General features: G+C 37.8%; 2 protein-coding genes across 4 annotated transcripts in view; both read left to right on the plus strand.

Annotated features, from left to right (window-relative positions):
- Window positions 1-11,488, plus strand: part of egfra (epidermal growth factor receptor a (erythroblastic leukemia viral (v-erb-b) oncogene homolog, avian)) — a 75,332-nt gene extending 63,844 nt beyond the window's left edge. For 2 of the 3 annotated variants that reach the window (XM_081375169.1, XM_081375171.1), the window contains exons 23-28: window positions 133-279; window positions 375-472; window positions 550-714; window positions 6,181-6,219; window positions 6,835-6,937; window positions 10,384-11,488. In XM_081375169.1, the coding sequence (XP_081231295.1) occupies window positions 133-279; window positions 375-472; window positions 550-714; window positions 6,181-6,219; window positions 6,835-6,937; window positions 10,384-10,739 (908 nt within the window). In that variant the 3' untranslated portion in view covers window positions 10,740-11,488. The remainder of the gene's footprint in view (window positions 1-132; window positions 280-374; window positions 473-549; window positions 715-6,180; window positions 6,220-6,834; window positions 6,938-10,383) is intronic. The other variant, XM_081375170.1, reaches the window with a different exon arrangement.
- A 2,061-nt stretch (window positions 11,489-13,549) lies between these two features.
- npc1 (Niemann-Pick disease, type C1) overlaps window positions 13,550-23,938 on the plus strand; it is a 31,541-nt gene continuing 21,152 nt past the window's right edge. The window contains exons 1-2 of the mRNA XM_081375286.1: window positions 13,550-13,705; window positions 21,698-21,826. Coding sequence (XP_081231412.1) covers window positions 13,598-13,705; window positions 21,698-21,826 — 237 coding nt within the window. The 5' untranslated portion in view covers window positions 13,550-13,597. The remainder of the gene's footprint in view (window positions 13,706-21,697; window positions 21,827-23,938) is intronic.

Here is a 23,938-nt window from a genome sequence, read left to right on the forward strand (position 1 = left end):
AACATGACCACGAATGTGAATGTAGAAAATGAATAGGGTTAATATTGACTTTATAAGATCTCTTTCAAAGCTGAGGATCTCTCAGTATTTCATGAAATTGGCTGTTTTTCAATGAATGATGCACTTCTCTAGGTGTGACAGTCTGGGAGCTGATGACATTTGGAACAAAGCTATACGATGGTATTCCTGCTAGAGAAATCGCAGAAGTTCTCGAGAAAGGAGAAAGACTTCCTCAGCCTCCTATCTGCACCATTGATGTGTACATGATAATGGTCAAATGTAAGTTTGAGTCATTGCTGTATTATGAAGTGGACAAGTTCTGAAACTTAAAGTCTTTGTCATCACCGCCTTTATCCTTATGTTTTCATATTAAGGTTGGATGATCGATTCGGAGAGCAGACCTCGCTTCAGGGAGCTCATCGCTGAGTTCACCAAAATGGCACGTGACCCCCCACGCTATCTGGTCATTCAGGTGAGAGAAGCACAACTCTGACTTGTGAAGGCTCACTGGAGCATTGCTCACATCTGATCACTGTCACTGCTTTCCAGGGTGATGATCGGATGCATTTACCCAGTCCTTCCGACTCCAAGTTCTACCGCAGTCTGATGAGCGGAGAGTTGGATGAAGCCGTGGATGCCGACGAGTATTTAGTGCCCAATCAGGGCTTCTTCAGCAGCCCCAGCACGTCCCGTACGCAGCTGCTGCACTCTGTGGTAATGCACACACAAACTCACATTATTGCTGCCACTGGCTGCATATACAGCGCATGAGACCCCTGCCTAACATCCGGGTGGTCATTTCAGACACCAACTCATTTATAATGTGCAGATTCGATCTTATTATAAAAAAATATATATATAAAATATATATTTTCTCAATTAAAAAGAACTACTTAAAAACATGACATAATCTAATGTGACCGTAAAGATTTTTACATTGTTACAAATATATATATATGCAAATATATCATTTTTTGTATATATTTTTTTATTCTATTCAACAAAGAATCCTGTAAAAATGCATCATGGTTTCCACAAAAAAAAAAATATATATATATATATATACACACACACACACACACATAAACATATATATATATATATATATATATATATATATATATATATATATATATATATATATATATATATATACACACACTCACCTAAAGGATTATTAGGAACACCATACTAATACTGTGTTTGACCCCCTTTCGCCTTCAGAACTGCCTTAATTCTACGTGGCATTGATTCAACAAGGTGCTGAAAGCATTCTTTAGAAATGTTGGCCCATATTGATAGGATAGCATCTTGCAGTTGATGGAGATTTGTGGGATGCACATCCAGGGCACGAAGCTCCCGTTCTACCTCTCCCAAAGATGCTCTATTGGGTTGAGATCTGGTGACTGTGGGGGCCATTTTAGTACAGTGAACTCATTGTCATGTTCAAGAAACCAATTTGAAATGATTCGAGCTTTGTGACATGGTGCATTATCCTGCTGGAAGTAGCCATCAGAGGATGGGTACATGGTGGTCATAAAGGGATGGACATGGTCAGAAACAATGCTCAGGTAGGCCGTGGCATTTAAACGATGCCCAATTGGCACTAAGGGGCCTAAAGTGTGCCAAGAAAACATCCCCCACACCATTACACCACCACCAACAGCCTGCACAGTGGTAACAAGGCATGATGGATCCATGTTCTCATTCTGTTTATGCCAAATTCTGACTCTACCATCTGAATGTCTCAGCAGAAATCGAGACTCATCAGACCAGGCAACATTTTTCCAGTCTTCAACTGTCCAATTTTGGTGAGCTCGTGCAAATTGTAGCCTCTTTTTCCTATTTGTAGTGGAGATGAGTGGTACCCGGTGGGGTCTTCTGCTGTTGTAGCCCATCCGCCTCAAGGTTATGCGTGTTGTGGCTTCACAAATGCTTTGCTGCATACCTCGGTTGTAACGAGTGTTTATTTCAGTCAAAGTTGCTCTTCTATCAGCTTGAATCAGTCGGCCCATTCTCCTCTGACCTCTAGCATCAACAAGGCATTTTCGCTCACAGGACTGCCGCATACTGGATGTTTTTCCCTTTTCACACCATTCTTTGTAAACCCTAGAAATGGTTGTGCGTGAAAATCCCAGTAACTGAGCAGATTGTGAAATATTCAGACCGGCCCGTCTGGCACCAACAACCATGCCACACTCAAAATTGCTTAAATCACCTTTCTTTCCCATTCTGACATTCAGTTTGGAGTTCAGGAGATTGTCTTGACCAGGACCACACCCCTAAATGCATTGAAGCAACTGCCATGTGATTGGTTGATTAGATAATTGCATTAATGAGAAATTGAACAGGTGTTTCTAATAATCCTTTAGGTGAGTGTGTATATATATATATATATATATATATATATATATACAGTGAGGAAAAAAAGTATTTGAACACCCTGCTATTTTGCAAGTTCTCCCACTTAGAAATCATGGAGGGGTCTGAAATTGTCATCGCAGGTGCATGTCCACTGTGAGAAACATAATCTAAAAAAAAAAATCCAGAAATCACAATGTATGATTTTTTAACTATTTATTTGTGTGATACAGCTGCAAATAAGTATTTGAACACCTGAGAAAATCAGTGTTAATATTTGGTACAGTAGCCTTTGTTTGCAATTACAGAGGTCAAACGTTTCCTGTAGTTTTTCACCAGGTTTGCACACACTGCAGGAGGGATTTTGGCCCACTCCTCCACACAGATCTTCTCTAGATCAGTCAGGTTTCTGGGCTGACGCTGAGATACACGGAGTTTGAGCTCCCTCCAAAGATTCTCTATTGGGTTAAGGTCTGGAGACTGGCTAGGCCACGCCAGAACCTTGATATGCTTCTTACAGAGCCACTCCTTGGTTATCCTGGCTGTGTGCTTCGGGTCATTAAGACCCAGCCTCGACCCATCTTCAATGCTCTAACTGAGGGAAGGAGGTTGTTCCCCAAAATCTCGCAATACATGGCCCCGGTCATCCTCTCCTTAATACAGTGCAGTCGCCCTGTCCCACGTGCAGAAAAACACCCCCAAAGCATGATGCTACCACTCCCATGCTTCACAGTAGGGATGGTGTTCTTGGGATGGTACTCATCATTCTTCTTCCTCCAAACACGTTTAGTGGAATTATGACCAAAAAGTTCTATTTTGGTCTCATCTGACCACATGACTTTCTCCCATGATCATCCAAATGGTCATTGGCAAACTTAAGACGGGCCTTGACATGTGCTGGTTTAAGCAGGGGAACCTTCCGTGCCATGCATGATTTCAAACCATGACGTCTTAGTGTATTACCAACAGTAACCTTGGAAACGGTGGTCCCAGCTCTTTTCAGGTCATTGACCAGCTCCTCCCGTGTAGTTCTGGGCTGATTTCTCACCTTTCTTAGGATCATTGAGACCCCACGAGGTGAGATCTTGCATGGAGCCCCAGTCCGAGGGAGATTGACAGTCATGTTTAGCTTCTTCCATTTTCTAATGATTGCTCCAACAGTGGACCTTTTTTCACCAAGCTGCTTGGCAATTTCCCCGTAGCCCTTTCAGCCTTGTGGAGGTGTACAATTTTGTCTCTAGTGTCTTTGGACAGCTCTTTGGTCTTGGCCATCTTAGTAGTTGAATTCTTACTGATTGTATGGGGTGGACATGTGTTTTTATGCAGCTAACGACCTCAAACAGGTGCATCTAATTTAGGATAATAAATGGAGTGGAGGTGGACATTTTAAAGGCAGACTAACAGGTCTTTGAGGGTCAGAATTCTAGCTGATAGACAGGTGTTCAAATACTTATTTGCAGCTGTATCATACAAATAAATAGTTAAAAAATCATATGTTGTGATATCTGGATTTTTTTTTTTAGATTATGTCGCTCACAGTGGACATGCACCTACGATGACAATTTCAGACCCCTCCATGATTTCCAAGTGGGAGAACTTGCAAACTAGCAGGGTGTTCAAATACTTATTTTCCTCACTGTATATCCGTGTATATTTTTATGTATACAGTATAAAAATCATTATGGAAAGTCCCCATAAAACATAAAAACACAACGTGTGTGTGTGTGTGTGTGTGTGTGTGTGTGTGTGTGTGTGTGTGTGTGTGTGTGTGTGTGTGTGTGTGTGTGTGTGTGTGTGTGTGTGTGTGAAACACTAAAAACTGAAATCCAAAGTTAGAAATTTAGTTCATTTAGGCATCACAACTTCATTAAATACAGTTTGAAAATTACATTTAACATTTTTACATAACATTTTACATTTAAGAGCATGCACAATTAAATACCCAACACTGGCCAATAATACACTATTATACAACATTGTATTTTGTAATTAAATTACTAGTAGTAATTATTATATTATATATTATTTATATACTGGAGTGGTATTTGTTTTTAATGACCCTATAAGTTAGATTAAACCATCAAAATATTTTATATTTTATTAAAAAATCTCTTTTTTTTTTTTTTTCATGTGTTTTATGACAGCCTGGCCAAAAATGATGTCCATGTTTGGACTGTTTCACTGCGTTATCACAAATAAAACAATTGACTCAACTACTAATTGCACATGTAGGCCAGCTGAACGCTCTCTGCGGTCCCAGTATCAGATCTGATGACAGTGTTGTGTGCTTGCAGTCAGAAGGACAAAGAGTTCACGATGCAGAGGCGTATGTACCTGGCCTGATTCTGGTGGTCTTCTGGCCTGGCCTCCTTCACCCACTTCCCGTTCCTCTGTCCTCCTCCTCTTCTCCCTCGCTTCCTCCTGATTAATGACCGTCCCTCAGCATGAGGACTCGCCAGGCCTCAGCGTTTAGAGCGTGTCCTGGCCGCGCGCCTATACCTCGCTCTAAGTGTGTGCAAAGCTCCTTCAGCCTTTCAAGTCTGATTGCTTTCTCGGGCAACACTTGTTAAAATTTTTTTGGCAGAACGAAGGCCTTGAGCTCAGATGGAGTCTTACATAACACAGGCGCTGAGGCATAGCCATTTAAGGCTGTAGTTTCTCTGGCAGATGGTAGCTTATGTTTCTTTTCGACGTTCCTTGTGTTTTATGAACATGTTTTGCGAAAGAAAACATGCGACATGCTTGCGTGAACTGCTGACTGGGGTTTATTATGGAGCCTTAATTCATAGGCTTCTGTTCAGGCCTGGTTTGTCACGGTGATTGGTGGTGAATACAAAGATTAATGCAGTCCTCAGTCATCTTCTTTACATGTCAGTTGAATGGATTAACCATTGTACAACAATTGAATAAAAATAATAAAAAAGATATATATATATATATATATATATATATATATATATATATATATATATATATATATATATATATATATATATATATATATATATATACTGTACATGTTAGGACCACATCCCTATTACAGTGGTCTTGTGGTACTATTTTTTTGAAAGAACAAAAGTTCACATTAATGTTTCATTGCCCCTCCCACATTAAAATTGTTCAGTAAAATAAATTAAAGTGCCCCTATTATATTAATTTAAAGGTTGCTTGTTTTGTTTTGGAGGTCTTCTACTATAGATTTACTTGCATCCAAGGTCAAAAAACATTTTTTCATAATATACATTGCAGCATCACCTCATTTCTCACAGTGTCTGAAACGGTTCTATAAAGGATTCAGTCTCTCTAAACTGCTCTGATTGGTCAGATGGTTCAGTCTGTTGTGATTGGTCTACTGTACTCTGCTCTGATTGGTTAGATGGTCCAGTCTGTTGTGATTGGTCTACTGTACTCTGCTCTGATTGGTCAGATTACCCATTCTGATGGATGAGGCCCAATAACTCGCACTTGCACTTTGATCTTTGAAACTTTGCATTCACAATCAGCTCTATTACACAATGCATGTAATATCTGAAAAAGCATAATAGGGGCACTTTCAAACATAATATAAATTGTAAAGTATGACGATTTTGTGTATTCATATGCATGTCATTATAGGTAGAGTTTGTAATGATGCTACACTTAGAATTGCATTGTTAGAATCACCAGTACAATTCAATCAGGCTTCCAATACTCATTTCACTTTTTATTAAAAAACTAGCAAAGACAGTTTGTTTGATTAAACTATTTGGTTTGTTACAAATATATACTTGCTTTTTAGGGGTTGATACTAAACACATGACTGCTTTTATTTTGTTTCAGAGTCTCAACAGCAGTATTGGGAACTGTCACAGAAACGGGGTAAGTTACTCATGTCAGACATCAAGACACTGTGTTGTATTGCTAGCTTGCACCATCAAAAGAAAAATATAAATAGAGAATGTATTTAATAGATTTCAAGATTGCAGTAGCAGTTCACAGTGATTATAACATGTGCATTTCAATTTTAATTTTAATAAACCGTCCTGACACTTTTGCCCATCTGGACTTTTGGAACATATATTTCAACCAGAGAATGTTCACAATGGATCATTTGAGATGTCCTGGAAATTAGATTTGTTTAGAAATGATGCCAACACTCAGGGCAGTAATTTGTGCAAAAATGTCTATAAATAAATATTTTCATGGTATGTTTAAATTATCATAGTTTTAAAACTTGGTGTGTTTATGATTTATTTTCATATCTGGGAGTGAAAAAGAATGGCATTTTTAATAAAAAATCAACCCATGGAACATAAAAGTTTGCAAGAAACACCTGCAAAATAAAAAAGAAATGAAGGACAAAAGGTCCACTTATTATTCAACTGTCCATAGCTGTGCTTTTGCAGTCTTCTGTAAGCAGTCACCTATTGTTAATTACAGGAAATGAAACCGGTTTAACCATAATAACACTAATACACGATTACTTTCTCTCAGAATGGTTTGCCGGCAAGGGAGAACAGCATGGTTCTGCGTTACATCCCAGACCCAACAGAACGGTTCCTCGAGGGAGACTTCCAGCCCGCCCCAGGTTGGAATGGTCAGTCTCTTAAAATTAAATGCTGAATGAGGACAAAAAATATATAAAAAAGGCACTTTTTAGTTTATGGTGAAATGAGGACCTATGCTGGTCAGTCTTGGTCTTACATTATTGTGGTATACTATGATGTTTTACTCTTAAAGGAACAGTTCACCCAAAAATGAAAATTCTATAATTTATTGACCCTCATGTAGGTCTAAGGCTGTATGTTTTTTTTTTTTTTTTTTTTTAATGGAGCACAAAAGGATATATTTTGAAGAATATTCACACTGCTTTTTTCCTATTGAATGAAATTCACATAGAAGTTCACACTACTTGTGGGCTGTATTCCAAGTCTGTGCTTTAGGAACAGCCTGAAATTTAAGTCTCTTTTCAATAAAATAACCTCCAGTATAGCTTTCAAATCTCAGCATATTCAAATTGTTCCGTTGTAAACAGTTACGTAGCAAATATTTTTCAAAATGTCTCCTTTTTTCATGGAAGAAAGGAAGTCATACAGGTTTATATGGAGCCTCTAAAGTGACATGGTGATGGAAAAAAATATGAGATGGGATTTTAATGTTTTAAATGCATCCGTTAGGAAACTTTGCATTTGTTCCTAACAGTTTTGTGTTCCCCCGAGAAAATCTGCATTCATTCGTAAAAGTTGTACGCTTGCCCAAGAAACTTTGTTCGTTCTCAAAAGTTTTGCGTTCCCCCAAGAAAGTTTGTTCATTTTCAAAACTTTTGCGTTCCCCCGAGAAACTTTGCGTTTGTTTGCAAAAGTTTTGCGTTCCCCTGAGAAACTTTGAGTCAAATTCTCAAATGTTTTGCGTTCCGCCGAGAAACTTTGCGTTCGTTTGCAAAAGTTTTGCGTTCCCTCGAGAAACTTTGTCAAAATCTCAAGTTTTGCGTTCCCCCGAGAAACTATGAGTCAAATTCTCAAATGTTTTGCGTTCCCCCGAGAAACTTTGCGTTCGTTTGCAAATGTTTTGCGTTCCCCCGAGAAACTGTCAAAATCTCAAAAGTTTTGCGTTCCCCCGAGAAACTATGAGTCAAATTCTCAAGTGTTTTGTGTTCCCCCGAAAAACTTTGCGTTCGTTTGCAAAAGTTTTGCGTTCCCCTGAGAAACTATGAGTCAAATTCTCAAATGTTTTGCGTTCCCCCGAGAAACTTTGCGTTCGTTTGCAAAAGTTTTGCGTTCCCCCGAGAAACTTTGTCAAAATCTCAAGTTTTGCATTCCCCCGAGAAACTATGAGTCAAATTCTCAAATGTTTTGCGTTCCCCCGAGAAACTTTGCGTTCGTTTGCAAATGTTTTGCGTTCCCCCGAGAAACTATGAGTCAAATTCTCAAGTGTTTTGTGTTCCCCCGAGAAACTTTGCGTTCGTTTGCAAAAGTTTTGCGTTCCCCTGAGAAACTATGAGTCAAATTCTCAAATGTTTTGCGTTCCCCCGAGAAACTTTGCGTTCGTTTGCAAAAGTTTTGCGTTCCCCCGAGAAACTTTGTCAAAATCTCAAGTTTTGCATTCCCCCCAAAAAACTATGAGTGAAATTCTCAAATGTTTTGCGTTCCCCCGAGAAACATTGCGTTCGTTTGCAAAAGTTTTGCGTTCCCCCGAGAAACTTTGCGTTCGTTTGCAAAAGTTTTGCGTTCCCCCGAGAAACTATGAGTCAAATTCTCAAATGTTTTGCGTTCCCCCGAGAAACTTTGCGTTCGTTTGCAAAAGTTTTGCGTTCCCCTGAGAAACTATGAGTCAAATTCTCAAATGTTTTGCGTTCCCCCGAGAAACTTTGCGTTCGTTTGCAAAAGTTTTGCGTTCCCCCGAGAAACTTTGTCAAAATCTCAAGTTTTGCATTCCCCCGAGAAACTATGAGTCAAATTCTCAAATGTTTTGCGTTCCCCCGAGAAACTTTGCGTTCGTTTGCAAATGTTTTGCGTTCCCCCGAGAAACTATGAGTCAAATTCTCAAGTGTTTTGTGTTCCCCCGAGAAACTTTGCGTTCGTTTGCAAAAGTTTTGCGTTCCCCTGAGAAACTATGAGTCAAATTCTCAAATGTTTTGCGTTCCCCCGAGAAACTTTGTGTTCGTTTGCAAAAGTTTTGCGTTCCCCCGAGAAACTTTGTCAAAATCTCAAGTTTTGCATTCCCCCGAGAAACTATGAGTCAAATTCTCAAATGTTTTGCGTTCCCCCGAGAAACATTGCGTTCGTTTGCAAAAGTTTTGCGTTCCCCCGAGAAACTTTGCGTTCGTTTGCAAAAGTTTTGCGTTCCCCCGAGAAACTATGAGTCAAATTCTCAAATGTTTTGCGTTCCCCCTAGAAACTGAGTCAAATTCTCAAATGTTTTGCGTTCCCCTGAGAAACTGAGTCAAATTCTCAAATGTTTTGCGTTCCCCTGAGAAACTATGAGTCAAATTCTCAAATGTTTTGCGTTCCCCTGAGAAACTATGAGTCAAATTCTCAAATGTTTTGCGTTCCCCTGAGAAACTTTGCGTTTGTTTGCAAAAGTTTTGCGTTCCCCCGAGAAACTTTGCGTTCGTTTGCAAAAGTTTTGCGTTCCCCCGAGAAACTATGAGTCAAATTCTCAAATGTTTTGCGTTCCCCCTAGAAACTATGAGTCAAATTCTCAAATGTTTTGCGTTCCCCTGAGAAACTGAGTCAAATTCTCAAATGTTTTGCGTTCCCCTGAGAAACTATGAGTCAAATTCTCAAATGTTTTGCGTTCCCCTGAGAAACTGAGTCAAATTCTCAAATGTTTTGCGTTCCCCTGAGAAACTATGAGTCAAATTCTCAAATGTTTTGCGTTCCCCTGAGAAACTATGAGTCAAATTCTCAAATGTTTTGCGTTCCCCTGAGAAACTTTGCGTTTGTTTGCAAAAGTTTTGCATTCCCCCGAGAAACTATGAGTCAAAATCTCAAAAGTTTTGCGTTCCCCTGAGAAACTATGAGTCAAATTCTCAAATGTTTTGCGTTCCCCTGAGAAACTTTGCGTTTGTTTGCAAAAGTTTTGCGTTCCCCCGAGAAACTATGAGTCAAATTCTCAAATGTTTTGCGTTCCCCTGAGAAACTTTGCGTTCATTTGCAAAAGTTTTGCGTTCCCCTGAGAAACTATGAGTCAAATTCTCAAATGTTTTCTGTTCCCCTGAGAAACTTTGCGTTCATTTGCAAAAGTTTTGCGTTCCCCCGAGAAACTATGAGTCAAATTCTCAAAAGTTGCATAAACATTTTGCAGAGAAAATGCAAAAGCCTAGGAAAACAATTTTTTCTCCCATCTCATATTCTTTCCCATCACCATGTCCCTAAATGGGCTCCATAGGTTTGGAACATCATGCTTTAATAGATTCTAATACCCTTAAAGTATTTTGTATGTTGATACAGATTTACATCTTAATAAACTGAGAGAATAATTTCAATTAAAATAATTGACAGAATAAAATGTTTATTTAACCCATGTTGTCCTCTTTCCCAGAATATATGAACCAGAACGACTCACTGATGTCCAACATGAACAACCCAATTTACCAACACCCAGGACCACCCCGCACGCTTCCGCACACTTCATCAGCGCTGGACGAAACTGAGGAAGAGTACCTCAACTGCTTTAAAAGCCCTGCTGTTGCCGCCCCACCGGAGTATCTGAACACGTCCCACACGCATCTCCTCTCAAGCCAGCCCTTCTTCAGCATGCGGGGCTTCAACCCCCAGAACAGCATTAACAACCCAGACTACCAGCAGGACTTCTGCCCGATGGAGCTCAAAACACACACCAACGGCCACTTGCCGGCTGCGGAAAACGCAGAATACATGGGGCTGGAAGTGCACTAGCACATTCTGGAGAAGAGAAACTGTTAAAATGAGCCACTTTTCAGTAGGTAAAAGATGGAAGGACATCTATTTATAGTGGACACACAGGCAAACATATCGCTGAGTCAAGGACAGAACAAGCTTTTCATAACCTTGAAAACCTACCTTTCAAATGTGCTTGTTTCGTTCTGAGCTGGACTTGATCGACTGTGGCTCTCTCCAAATCTCACAAGAGACTATGAACGACAACAGGACTTGAATCTGTGGATGCCAGTAGAAACATGCTGGTGTGCTGAAATGGCATATCATGGAACAAGCTTGTCGACACACATGCTAAGACTGCTTTTAAGTCATCTGGTTTCAGGCTAGTCGATAATGTTTTTAATGAGCAAACAAATTACCGAGCTCAATAGTGTCTGTAATCATAAAATTTGGCAGTGGCCCCAGAAAGTGTTTGGACACTGAAGTCACATGTCTGAATTTCATTGCATTATAGATAGAAAATACCAAACCAAAGCAAACAAAAACTGAACGTGAGCTAAGTTTGACCACCAGAAAGTATCAAATACTTTTTGTCCTTATTTTGAATGACATGCACACACTATTGTTCAAAGGTTTGGGGTCAGTAAGATTTTTTTATTAAACAAATACATTTTTCTATTCAGCAAGGCTGCATTAAAAATGATAAGAATCTTACATTGTTACTAAACATTTGTTTCAGATGAATGCTGTTCTTTTGAACTTTCTATTCATCAGAAACCTGAAAAGAATGCAGAATATATATATATATATATATATATATATATATATATATATATATATATATATATATATATATATATATATATATATATATATATATATATATATATATATATGAGAAATGTTTCTTGTGCAGCAAATCAGCATATTAGAATGATTTCTGAAGGATCACGTGACACTGAAGACTGATGCTGAAGATTCAGCTTTTATCACATGAATAAACTACAGTCTAAAATATATACAAATAGAGAAGAGTACATTTTAAATTGTAATACTATTTCACAATATTGATGTTTTTACTGTATTTTGATCAAATAAATGCAGACTTCTGTTAAAAACATTTTAAAAATCTTACCAGCTCCAAACCTACTCCTTTATATTTGAAAAACCTGTATTTGTGATATATTTATTTAAATGTCCCTTGTTTTGATATTATGCTTTATAGGCTAATGCATCAATTTTTTTAACAGTGACTCAAGTGTGCAGATACTTTCTGTTGGACACTGTGTGTAAGCTGAACTCAGAGGCGGTTTAATGCCTCTCTGCTGTGAATGAAAGTCAAAATAGAGTTAAATTCTACATTTAACTGTTATGTTTTGCTGGAAACGTTGGCTGTGTGGACAGGGCTACGTTGACGATGATCTGTGTATGGACAGAATCAGCCTCGTCCGAAGGCCAAAATATGACTGGTACATGTACAGAACTGTAATATAAGGCTGACATTTGCATTATTGTATCTAATAGAGTATTTTATCCATTGTCATAAAAAAACACTCATATGCGGTCACTCATATATTCCATTTCTGTTTGTTCGTCCATGTGTTTTCACCCTCCTGTACCCCGCTTGGCTTTAGTAATATTAACTAATTGAATCACATATCTCACAGTCAGAACATATCATGAGCTTTATGATGTTGCACAAATCAAAGAAAAGCGGTTGGATATCTTAAAGTCACTGTCCTTTTAGCTTTTGATCATTCTTTTGAAAACATTCGCTTTTGCTCTCAAAATATGGTGACAAGGTCCTTTTTCCTCTTGGCTTTTGTTATACAAGAAGTAAATTCAATAAAGACTTCTTTTTATAATAGGTGATCTGTACATGATGCAATCAGGTGTGTTTTACTTGCCATCTAATCAGGGCTAATTCAATCAAAGCTGTTTTAATCATTAATTCTAACCATTTGTAAGGTAATGCTTGAACTAAACAGAGAGAGTATGCAAATCACCTGCTTTTATGATCACAATGTTAAAGTTAAACGGTTTAGTTCACCAAAAAAAAAAAATGAAAATGAAAATGAAAATGAAAATTCTGTCATCATTACTCACCCTCAAGTTGTTCCAAACATGTATGATTTTTTTCTTCTGCTGAACACAAAAGAAGATATTTTGAAGAATGTCAGTGACTAAACAGTTGACGGTAGCAATTGATTTCCATAGTATGGGGGGGGGAAATACTATGGAAGTAGGATAAATAAGGCCCATCAACTGTTCAAAATATATTATTTTGTGTTCAACAGAAGAAAGAAATACATACAGGTTTGGAGCACAATGACAGAACTTTCATTTTTGGGTGAAGTGTCCCTTTAAGAGAATACATTTTTTTTTGTCTGAGTTGAAAGAAGCAAGTTCATCATGTGACCGTTTGACTGCCATTGTGAAAAAGAGAAAGAAAGAAATAAAAAGTAAAAGTAACCTCAGAAAGCAAAGCACAATTTATTATGATACCAAAAAGAACAAGAAAAAATTATGTAAAGTCAGCTAGCAATTTACTTCAGTTATTAAATTTTAATTTTAAGAGTGGATACCCTATGGTGGATACACTCAACTTCTATTAGTCGCCGGCTCATGAATATTAATATGGTCAAGCTCACGCGTTCAGTCGTCACGTTTACCTTTCAGCCAATCAACGTGACGAGCGTCACGTAACTAATGAATATTCATGAGCCACATCGTCGTCACAACATGAACACGCCCAGCCTTTGTGCTGTGTTACACACTCTCGGCCGGCAGGGGTCAGCAACACTAAACCCCCCGCGCGCGCACATACACAAACGCACTCAGAGGAAGGCGTTTGATAACAGGAAGCAAATAAGACAGCTTGAGCTTCAGCCCAACAGATGAGAGTAACTCTAGAGAAAAGCTCTGGAGTCAGAGGAGCAATGCCTCTGCCGGGGGGAAAACAGATTTTCTGTCTTTTATGGGCCATAATTTTATCATCACAGTGGGTAAGTGTGACGACGCGCTGTTTGTTTATGTTATTGTGGCTGTAACTTGTGGACGTAATTTGTAGCCTAGCACAAACTTCAAATAGCCAGACAGTTTCCAAGAGTTGGCGGATCACGTCTGGTCAAATCCCAGAAAGAAATGATGCGTATTGTTGAAGTCAAAAGCCCTGGTTTTACTAGTAGGGAATGTCTTTTTGTCGTTGGAAGAACGAAACGGGCTCTTTTCATCTAACGTTAACGTTAACGTTAGTTAAACTCCACTCGAAGCTTATGGACAGGAAATATGATTTGTCTACAATCATAAGAATCATCTGTCAGTCCTTTCAGATTTACACAAGAGCACATGATGAACCTGCAAGATCAGCGTTTAGTTGACTAGAAGCGCGGTTATGCTGTGTTTAAAGGAAGGGAAGAGAGCTGTTAAGCTGATTGATGGCTTGAGTTTGCGTTACGACACACTGGATGATGATGGATGTGTCCCGAAGCCTAGAGAGCCACCTGTTTAGGCAGCATTGTTTTGGCCTTCGGATTTACTATATATATCCTGTGATGCACAAAAATGCTGTCTAGGTGGGTAACGTTAGCTCACTAGGTTTTGTGAGACAACCACTCTTTAACGTCGACTAGAAATAGATGCAGAAAGGGGATTACCTGTCTAAGTCCCAAGTTCAAGTGCTCTTGCTTTCATTTAGCATTTCCTTCAAAGAAACATGGGCATTTATTTCCATTTCGAGCTCCCTGCTTGTGTGTTTGTTGGGATGTAGTCCAAATCAACTGTCTAATCTCATGTTGGTTCAAAGGTCGCATTCTCTAGCATGTGCAGCCACTGTTTGTTTGACACAATTCATGTTTCACACCAAATATGAAACATTCAAATACATTTTGCAAGATTATTATTATTTTTTTTCTTATATCGGATCATTTGACTCTGACAGTGAGTCAGAAAATAATTTCTCCTTTAGCAACCTGAGACAAACATCACGAGTGTTTGGTAACCAAGTGATCCTAGTTGAGCTCATTTGTCCTATTTCCTATTTCTAATTTTAGGGTTTCAATGGTACCTTTTTCAACACTACATATCAAGGCGGGCTCTGAGTATTGATTTTGCTTCAAATAATTTTCAGTAAACTGATCATATTCATGTAGAAAACACAAATCTCATATTAGTGTAATTGTCTAGATTGTAATTGTCAATCTGCCCTGTATTAAACCATATTGCTATTGCTAATAATAACAGCACATTAATCTATCAATATGCCACTTCTAAAATTCAAAGCGAAATTAAAACCCAGGCTGTAATTTTCATGATTTGTTAGCATACCTTTTCTGTTGATTAAACTAATCTCTTTCTTTGTATTAACTCAATTTTTTTAGTTAGAAGAACACACTTTTTTTAAGGCAAACAGGTTAAGGCCACTTGCATTGTTAAACCAACAAATCATTTTTACAGTCTTTTTTTATCATTTCTCTACACGACTGCAGGTTAATCTAATGCTACATCATCCACAATAATCCGTTTCAAATTAAAATGACATTTTCTAAAGTATGTCATTCATGTGTGTGAACTGAAGCGCTCTATTTGCGTTAACAAAGTTTACACCTGTAACAAGAAAACACCTGTGGTGTGATGAGGGATGAACGCAGCGAAAGCCTTTTACAGTGAGTGAGAAACGTTGTGCGTTTCTCTCGCATCACATTATGTAAACTGCATTTATGACAGAGAACTGCACCGATATCATAATCAATAAACGCACACATTATCCTCTGCTTCTGCTTTTCACAGGAGTTTTAATGGGGACTGAGGCGATCACGAATTCGTGTACAGATTACGCAGCTAATCACACATTTTTCGGGGGGCTAGGTGGAAGTTTAGGGCCTGAAGCCCCCCCCCCCCCCAAAGGGCCTAGTTACGTCCTTGATTCCTTCTGTCTATCAAATATTAACATCTACTTTCTAGTTGTTTCTCAGTTTGTAAAGCTTCAAAGCCTACAGTTTGTGTAACTTCTTCATTCTGACTCTTTCACTTCTTATCTAAAAATACCCGTGGTCTGTCAAAATAATGCTGAAAGACCTGCGCTAAAATAAGCACTGGACCAACACACACACACACACAAAAAAAAATCCACTCAAGAAACACATGTTTACTGTACACAAGACTGAGAATTCAATACAATCCAAGTTAGGCTATCAAGGAATCATTTTGTATTAATAAATATTACATTGTATTTGACATTTTGTAAGAAAATGTAAGTAGTACATATTGCACAGATTATCTAGTTTGAATTAATGAAAAATTGGATAGTACAGCATAGTTTTAAAGTGATTTTCAGCTCATATTTTCAGTGTTGTAGTCGAGACCAGCTCTGCATCCCCCTTGTTGAAAGAAAAAAAAAATGACAAGGAGCATCCCCGGTAAATCCAGCTTCCCCCTTACCATCCCTGTTAGATGAACAGTGCTGTGGAATGGATATGCAAAACTTATGCAAATTAAATATTAAAATTATTTACTGATAATTAATGAATTATAAATATCAGCGAATAACCAATCAGACCTCAATATTGTAACGCGCCCGCAGGCTTTCGTCATTTTCCGCGCTGGCGCTGTTCAAGATGACCAAAAACAATTTGTGTGTGTGTAAGAGAGAGAAGAGAGAGAGAGTCCGATGCTCTGTCATACAATACTACATTATTTGATGAATAATGGCAATGCAGATTTGTATTATACTCTAATTTTTTTAAATACAAATGTTTTCAAAATTAGAGCTGTCCTCCCATCATAACCATATTTGCATTACACATGCATATATATATATATATATATATATATATATATATATATATATATATATATATATATATATATATATATATTAGGGTGCATCAAAAAACACAATTCTTGAGTTTTGATATGGCTGGGTGCTAAAAATGTTCCAATATATGTAGAAACAACACATGCAAAATATTTGTCCAGTACATGATGATTTAGGGGTGCCACCGCACATCTGTTTTTGTTGGATAAAGTGCTTAACAGTGCTCAATGGTCACAATGGAGATCTGAGGTAAACAATACTACAGCTCAAGAAAACTGAGATGATCTTTCTGTTTGAGGTGATCTTTCTGTGTTGGGTATGTATTATTACATAACTTTCATATCAGTAATTGTGTCTTTGTATACTTATTTATTATAAGTCATTTAAGTCATATTTATAGGTATTTGGTGCTCATTACATCTAGCTAACGTTAGCTAGCAACAGTTTGTTAACCAGTTAGCTATCTATGTTAGCTAAGCTATTAAACTTAACATCAACAGTATTCTAGAGTGGGCACTGTCATATTCAGAGTATACAGTGGGGAGAACAAGTATTTGATACACTGCCGATTTTGCAGGTTTTCCCACTTACAAAGCATGTAGAGGTCTGTAATTTTTATCATAGGTACATTTTAACTGTGAGAGACGGAATCTAAAACAAAAATTCAGAACCTGTATAAAAGACACCCGTCCACACGCTCAATCAAACAGACTCCAACCTCTCCACAATGGCCAAGACCAGAGAGCTGTGTAAGGACATAAGGGATAAAATTGTAGACCTGCACAAGGCTGGATGGGCTACAGGACAATAGGCAAGCAGCTTGGTGAGAAGGCAACAACTGTTGGCGCAATTATTAGAAAATGGAAGAAGTTCAAGATGACGGTCAATCTCCCTCGGTCTGGGGCACCATGCAAGATCTCACCTTTGGGGCATCAATGATCATGAGGAAGGTGAGGGATCAGCCCAGAACTACACGGCATGACCTGGTCAATGACCTGAAGAGAGCTGGGACCACAGTCTCAAAGAAAACCATTAGTAACACACTACGCCGTCATGGATTAAAATCCTGCAGCGCACGCAAGGTCCTCCTGCTCAAGCCAGCGCATGTCCAGGGCCGTCTGAAGTTTGCCAATGACCATCTGGATGATCCAGAAGAGGAATGGGAGAAGGTCATGTGGTCTGATGATACAAAAATAGAGCTTTTTGCTCTAAACTTTTTGCTCTAAACTTTTGGAGTACAACTCCAAAAACACCATCCCAACCGTGAAGCATGGAGGTGGAAACATCATTTTTTGAGGATGCTTTTCTGCAAAGGGGACAGGACGACTGCACCGTATTGAGGGAGAATGAATGGGGCCATGTATCGCAAGATCTTGGCCAACAACCTCCTTCCCTCAGTAAGAGCATTGAAGATGGGTCGTGGCTGGGTCTTCCAGCATGACAACGACCCGAAACACACAGCCAGGGCAACTAATGAGTAGCTCCGTAAGAAGCATCTTAAGTTCCTGGAGTGGCCTAGCCAGCCTCCAGACCTGAACCCAATAGAAAATCTTCTGAGGGAGCTGAAAGTCCGTATTGCCCAGCGACAGCCCCGAAACCTGAATGATCTGGAGAAAGGTCTGTATGGAGGAGAGGGCCAGAATTCCTGCAGTGTGTGCAAACCTGGTCAAGAACTACAGGAAACGTATGATCTCTGTAATTGCAAACAAAGGTTTCTGTACCAAAGTTCTGCTTTTCTGATGTATCAAATACTTATGTCATGCAATAAAATGCAAATTAATTACTTAAAAATCATACAATGTGATTTTCTGGATTTCTGCTTTAGATTCTGTCACTCACAGTTTGTAGAGTCAACTTTAGAGATCAAAATTACAGACTTCTACATGCTTTGTAAGTGGGAAAACCTGAAAAATCTGCAGTGTATCAAATACTTGTTCTCCCCACTGTAGATGTCTCATGTGTATTGAGAGTAGCATTGTAGTTGTTACAGTAAATTAACAGGGTAAGGCCACATGAACATGTCCAATTGACCTCCATTCATTTTGTCTATATAGGACAAATGAATGGACAATCTTGAAAGTTGAATTCTGAGAAATGCCCAAGTTGCCCAAAGGGTTCAAACAAACAACTTTTACTTTGATAACCCTATAGAACATGTTACTGTATAAAAGTTCACTGTACTCAACATTTCCAGGTCAACCTTTTGGCAATTAGACTAAAAATTGCACATTTTTTGAAATTTCGCCAAAGTTCATGTGTTAGGTGGCACCCCTAAATCTCAATGGAATCCCTCAAAACTTTGCAAAAGTCATTTTTATGTTAATTGGAACAAAATGCAATGCCAGCCAAATTGATATTTTGAAATTAAAATTTCCCATTCAAATTTGATGCACCCTAATATATATATATATATATATATATATATATATGCATGTGTAATGCAAATATGGTTATGATGGGAGGTTATAATATATATATATATATATATATATATATATATATATATATATATATATATATATATATATATATATATATATATATATATATATATATATATATATATATATATATATATATATATATATATATATATATATATATGTGTATATATGTGTGTATATATATATATATATATATATATATATATATATATATATATATATATATGTGTATATATGTGTGTATATATGTGTGTATATATATATATATATATATATATATATATATATATATATATATATATATATATATATATATATATATATATATATATATATATATGTGTGTGTATATGTGTGTATATATATGTGTGTGTATATATATGTGTGTGTATATATGTGTGTGTATATATGTGTGTGTATATATGTGTGTGTAGGCATGTGCCGGTATTCGGTAATGCGATAAATCGCGGTAATGAATATGCACGATATTGTTATCGTGGGCACTTCAAAATACCGTGAAAAATAATAGATCAGAATTTATATTTATAGAACGCGTATTAGCTTATTTTCCATCAACCGCTTAAACAAACACTGCGTATGCTGCGCGAAACACGTGCGCACTCTGATTTAAACAATCCCCACATGTATTAGCACTGTGTGCATGCGGCGCAGTGCGCACTCTAGTCTAATGTAAACAATCCTCACATGGAGAAGCATGGCGGAAGGAGGCACGCTGCCGACGATTTATCCCCATTCTAAAAGCAGAGCTGTCAATACGCATTCAGCGTGAGACTCACGCAATTTACACTTTTCAAACGCTCTCGCGCCACATGCAGTTTCTCACGCAGAGAAAAATCGCGGAGCAAAGAGGACACGGAGACCGACAATTCAATTCAGTTTATTTGCCAGACTCATGTCCAAAAGCCACGCAAGACAGAACAGATAAAAACAAACAAAACAAACAAGCAAACAACAATAATAAAAAGCAAATACAATAATTAAAATACATACAGACATTTCAGCCAATGCACTCTCAGTCTGGATTTGTACCTGGAGCAACTCACTAAACTAGACTAGACAGAGCAGGTTATTATGGTATGAAAACAATTCTCAGCTCTCATGTTCTGTCCATTTTATTACGAAATTCAGACAATAAATACTGTTTTGGTGCTTGTAAATGTGACTTGACAGATCACTGTAGCGCCTCAGTTCAAGTAAACCGATAATCTGTTACTTTTTATTTAAAGATACAGTAGGCTACAGCTTACCGAAAGGTATGCCTCATAATATCGATCATTCAGTGTTTTTCAACCACGGAAAGAGGTCAATAAAACTGCAGGTGAACAATTATGTCACAGAACGTTACATTTACCTCAGGAAAGCCATTTAATGACCAACACGTAGTTGACTGATAGCTATAGAGAGGAGTATTTTGCTAAATATGTGCACTATATTACATTTGTATTATATTTTTACTTGTGTCATAATTGTTATTATAATGAAAACCAAATTATATTTAATTTAATTAGTTAATTTTTAACCTTTAATAATACCAGCTGACAGGGCTCTCTGTATGTTTACAGCATTATGTGAAATATTTTTTCTTGAGAAAAATTAACGTCTATCTACTGTAGCCTACCTAATATTTATCCAAAAAGTCAATACTGAATCAAGATTGAAATCAAATCCCAAGAATTGAAAGCGTGAAAATTGTGTAAAATTCTATTTAGTTACCAAATGTTTTGAATCACTATTGTAATGTAAGTAGTTTTTTTTCTACACTACATCTCAATTGTATGACTAAGAAGAACAGCGAGGGAAGATTCAGTTCAGTCTGTTATGTTTCCTATCAGTCACTGATAGTATGATCAGCTGCATAAACTTAGCCGCTATGTTAAGACCGTGTCTTAAGAACTAGTTCGACCAACTAACAGTTAGACAAGAGGTGATCAGAGAATGATCTATCTTTTTATGTAACTGGCTTTAAAAGGTTTGGACCAGTTTTGAAGAAAAAACAAACAGACTAGGCTAGGCTAGGTTTTTAGTGAGATCTTTGTTTTGTAGGGAATTTCACATGTGAATGATCTGAATTTCTTCGGCCCAGCCTACTCATAGTTTCATGTCAATGAGTGAGTCATAAGGTTGTCCTTGTATCGTCCAGCACAACAGAGCAAACGGGGGAAAAGACATGATGACTCGGCTGTCCCAAAGTTTCCTGCGTAAGGGATGGTCCAGCCCTCAGTCACATGCACAATCAAGTCACGCTCTTTTGCTTCCAGATTCAGCCTCAGCACAACAAAAGCTTGACAGTTCCTCAGTCTAAATGCCAGCATGTCAGTTTGATTATACATCAGTTCAGACTGGGTGGAGACGCGGTTCTGCTGAATTCTAGTCACATGACTGCAAAACTGACGAAATAGCTGAGGAATGCACACCTTTTCTGGTTTCAGTGAGACTCGTTCACGATGAGTGACGTGGTTACAGTCTTGGCGGGATTTTTTTTTTCTGCACCAAATAAAGTGAAATATCTTGCTATCTTGAAAGTAACCCCACAAATAAAACTGAAAAGGGGAAGAAACCTGATTTTGAGGAACATTTCATTTTAAACATCAGTGGTTGCGTATCATGCCGAACAGATGCTCAGAGCAGATGATGATCTGAAAGATTAATAAATACTGTGTTTATGACTGTGTTTATAAATTGTTATTCCTAAACTATTGTTCCCAATGTCCACCCAGGTGCATGGCCAGCACTGTATCTGGTATGGAGAATGTGGAAACTCCACTGTAGTAGAGGAGAAGAAGTTAAACTGCAATTACACAGGCCCTCCTAAACCTTTACCTGATGAGGGACTGGAACTGCTACAGGTAAGAGGACCTTCACGACCGTTAGTCTGCTCTTCATGATGTGTCGTAGTGTTTAGAAGGAATGACAAAGCTGTCGTCATTTACTCACCCTGATTAGAAACATGCTAGCAACATGTTAAAACGTATTAGCAACATGCTAAAACACGTTAGCAGTGTGTTAAAACAAGTTAGCAGTGTGCTAAACCATGTTAGCAGTGTGTTAAAACAAGTTAGCAGTGTGTTCAAACAAGTTAGCAGTGTGCTAAACCATGTTAGCAGTGTGTTAAAACATGTTAGCAGTGTGTTAAAACATGTTAGCAGTGTGTTAAAACATGTTAGCAGTGTGCTTAACCATGTTAGCAGTGTGTTAAAACAAGTTAGCAGTGTGTTAAACCATGTTAGCAGTGTGTTAAACCATGTTAGCAGTGTGTTAAAACATGTTAGCAGTGTGTTAAACCATGTTAGCAGTGTGTTAAAACAAGTTCGCAGTGTGCTAAACCATGTTAGCAGTGTGTAAAACATGTTAGCAGTGTGTTAAACCATGTTAGCAGTGTGTTAAACCATGTTAGCAGTGTGGAAAACATGTTAGCAGTGTGTTAAAACAAGTTAGCAGTGTGTTAAAACAAGTTAGCAGTGTGCTAAACCATGTTAGCAGTGTGTTAAACCATGTTAGCAGTGTGTAAAACATGTTAGCAGTGTGTTAAAACAAGTTAACAGTGTGGTAATCCATGTTAGCAGTGTGTAAACCATGTTAGCAGCTTGGTAAAACATCCTAGAAATGTTTTAGAAACATGTAAAACATGTTAGCATCGTGTTAAAACATGTTAGCAGTGTGTTAAAACATGTTAGCAGTGTGTTAAAACAAGTTAGCAGTGTGCTAAACCATGTTAGCAGTGTGTAAAACATGTTAGCAGTGTGCTAAACCATGTTAGCAGTGTGTAAAACATGTTAGCAGTGTGTTAAAACATTATTACATGGCTTGGCTGAATTCCAATATAGAATGCGGTCTGTTATTTCTTTATAACAGACCGCTGCGAAGTATAACAGACCGTTGCCATGAAAAACAGCGCGTTGCTATGGACGCGGAACGGACTATTTTCTTTAGCGGAAGCAATACAATCGTTTTTAAATCAATAACCCCTTTTTAAATCAATAATTCGCGGCAAATTATTTATTTATTTTGTAGGTAGCCATGTAATAAGCGGGATAATGTATAGTGAGCCGGTTGTTATAGTGAATAACAACCCCTTCAGGCTGATTCAAGATCCCTCCGCTTCGCGTCGGGATCCCGTTCAGCCTGTCGGGGTTGTTATTCACTATAACAACCGGCTCACTATACATTATCCCTTACTTAGCAGTGTGCTAAAACAAGTTAGCAGTGTGTAAAACATGTTAGCAGTGTGTTAAAACATATTAGCAGTGTGCTAAAACAAGTTAGCAGTGTGCATTTTAACTTAAAATATTATTTTCACAGCATTAAAGAAAATCATATGAGCTTATTTAATATATATGTGCAATGCATTATGCTTGCATAATTCATTGCAATTATTTATTTGACAATTTATAGTCAGAACAAAATTCACAATCGTGACACGCCTAACAGAGACTTTTTTTTTTTTTAAACATGGCTTTAGTTGACATTTCAAAAGGGCTTCTTCCTATTATCTCACATGTCAAACCACACAGTGACACATGCTGTGGGCAGTGTGTGAATGAAGACCAAGGTTTGAATCGATGTTATTTGATCAGTCACTGTTCAGACATGGGAGACTGTCACGCTTGGCATTTCCTGTTCTTTAAAGCGTAGGAAACCCTAAAGCCCCGTAGACTACAGTAGGCAACGCTTCAGTGGACTTATTAGCTTCCTTTTGCATGAACTATGAGAAGTTTAATTTCTACAACAACATCAGCATTAAGCAAATTGCTAAAGAGAGTGACTGTTTAGACCATCGTAAACACTTCTGTCTTCCGTTTCCCAGGCAAACGGTTAGCAAAGAATCAAATAAAAAATTGAATGGAATTGTCATCAAAATCAGTGATTCATGGTAAATATCACAAAAATATGTCCTGGTCACATTATACCCAAAATAAAAATAAATAAAAAAATAAAATTTTTTTTGTAATTTTAGTATT

Source organism: Scardinius erythrophthalmus (genome assembly GCF_964197995.2).
Source record: "Scardinius erythrophthalmus genome assembly, chromosome: 9".
Lineage (NCBI taxonomy): Eukaryota > Metazoa > Chordata > Actinopteri > Cypriniformes > Leuciscidae > Scardinius > Scardinius erythrophthalmus.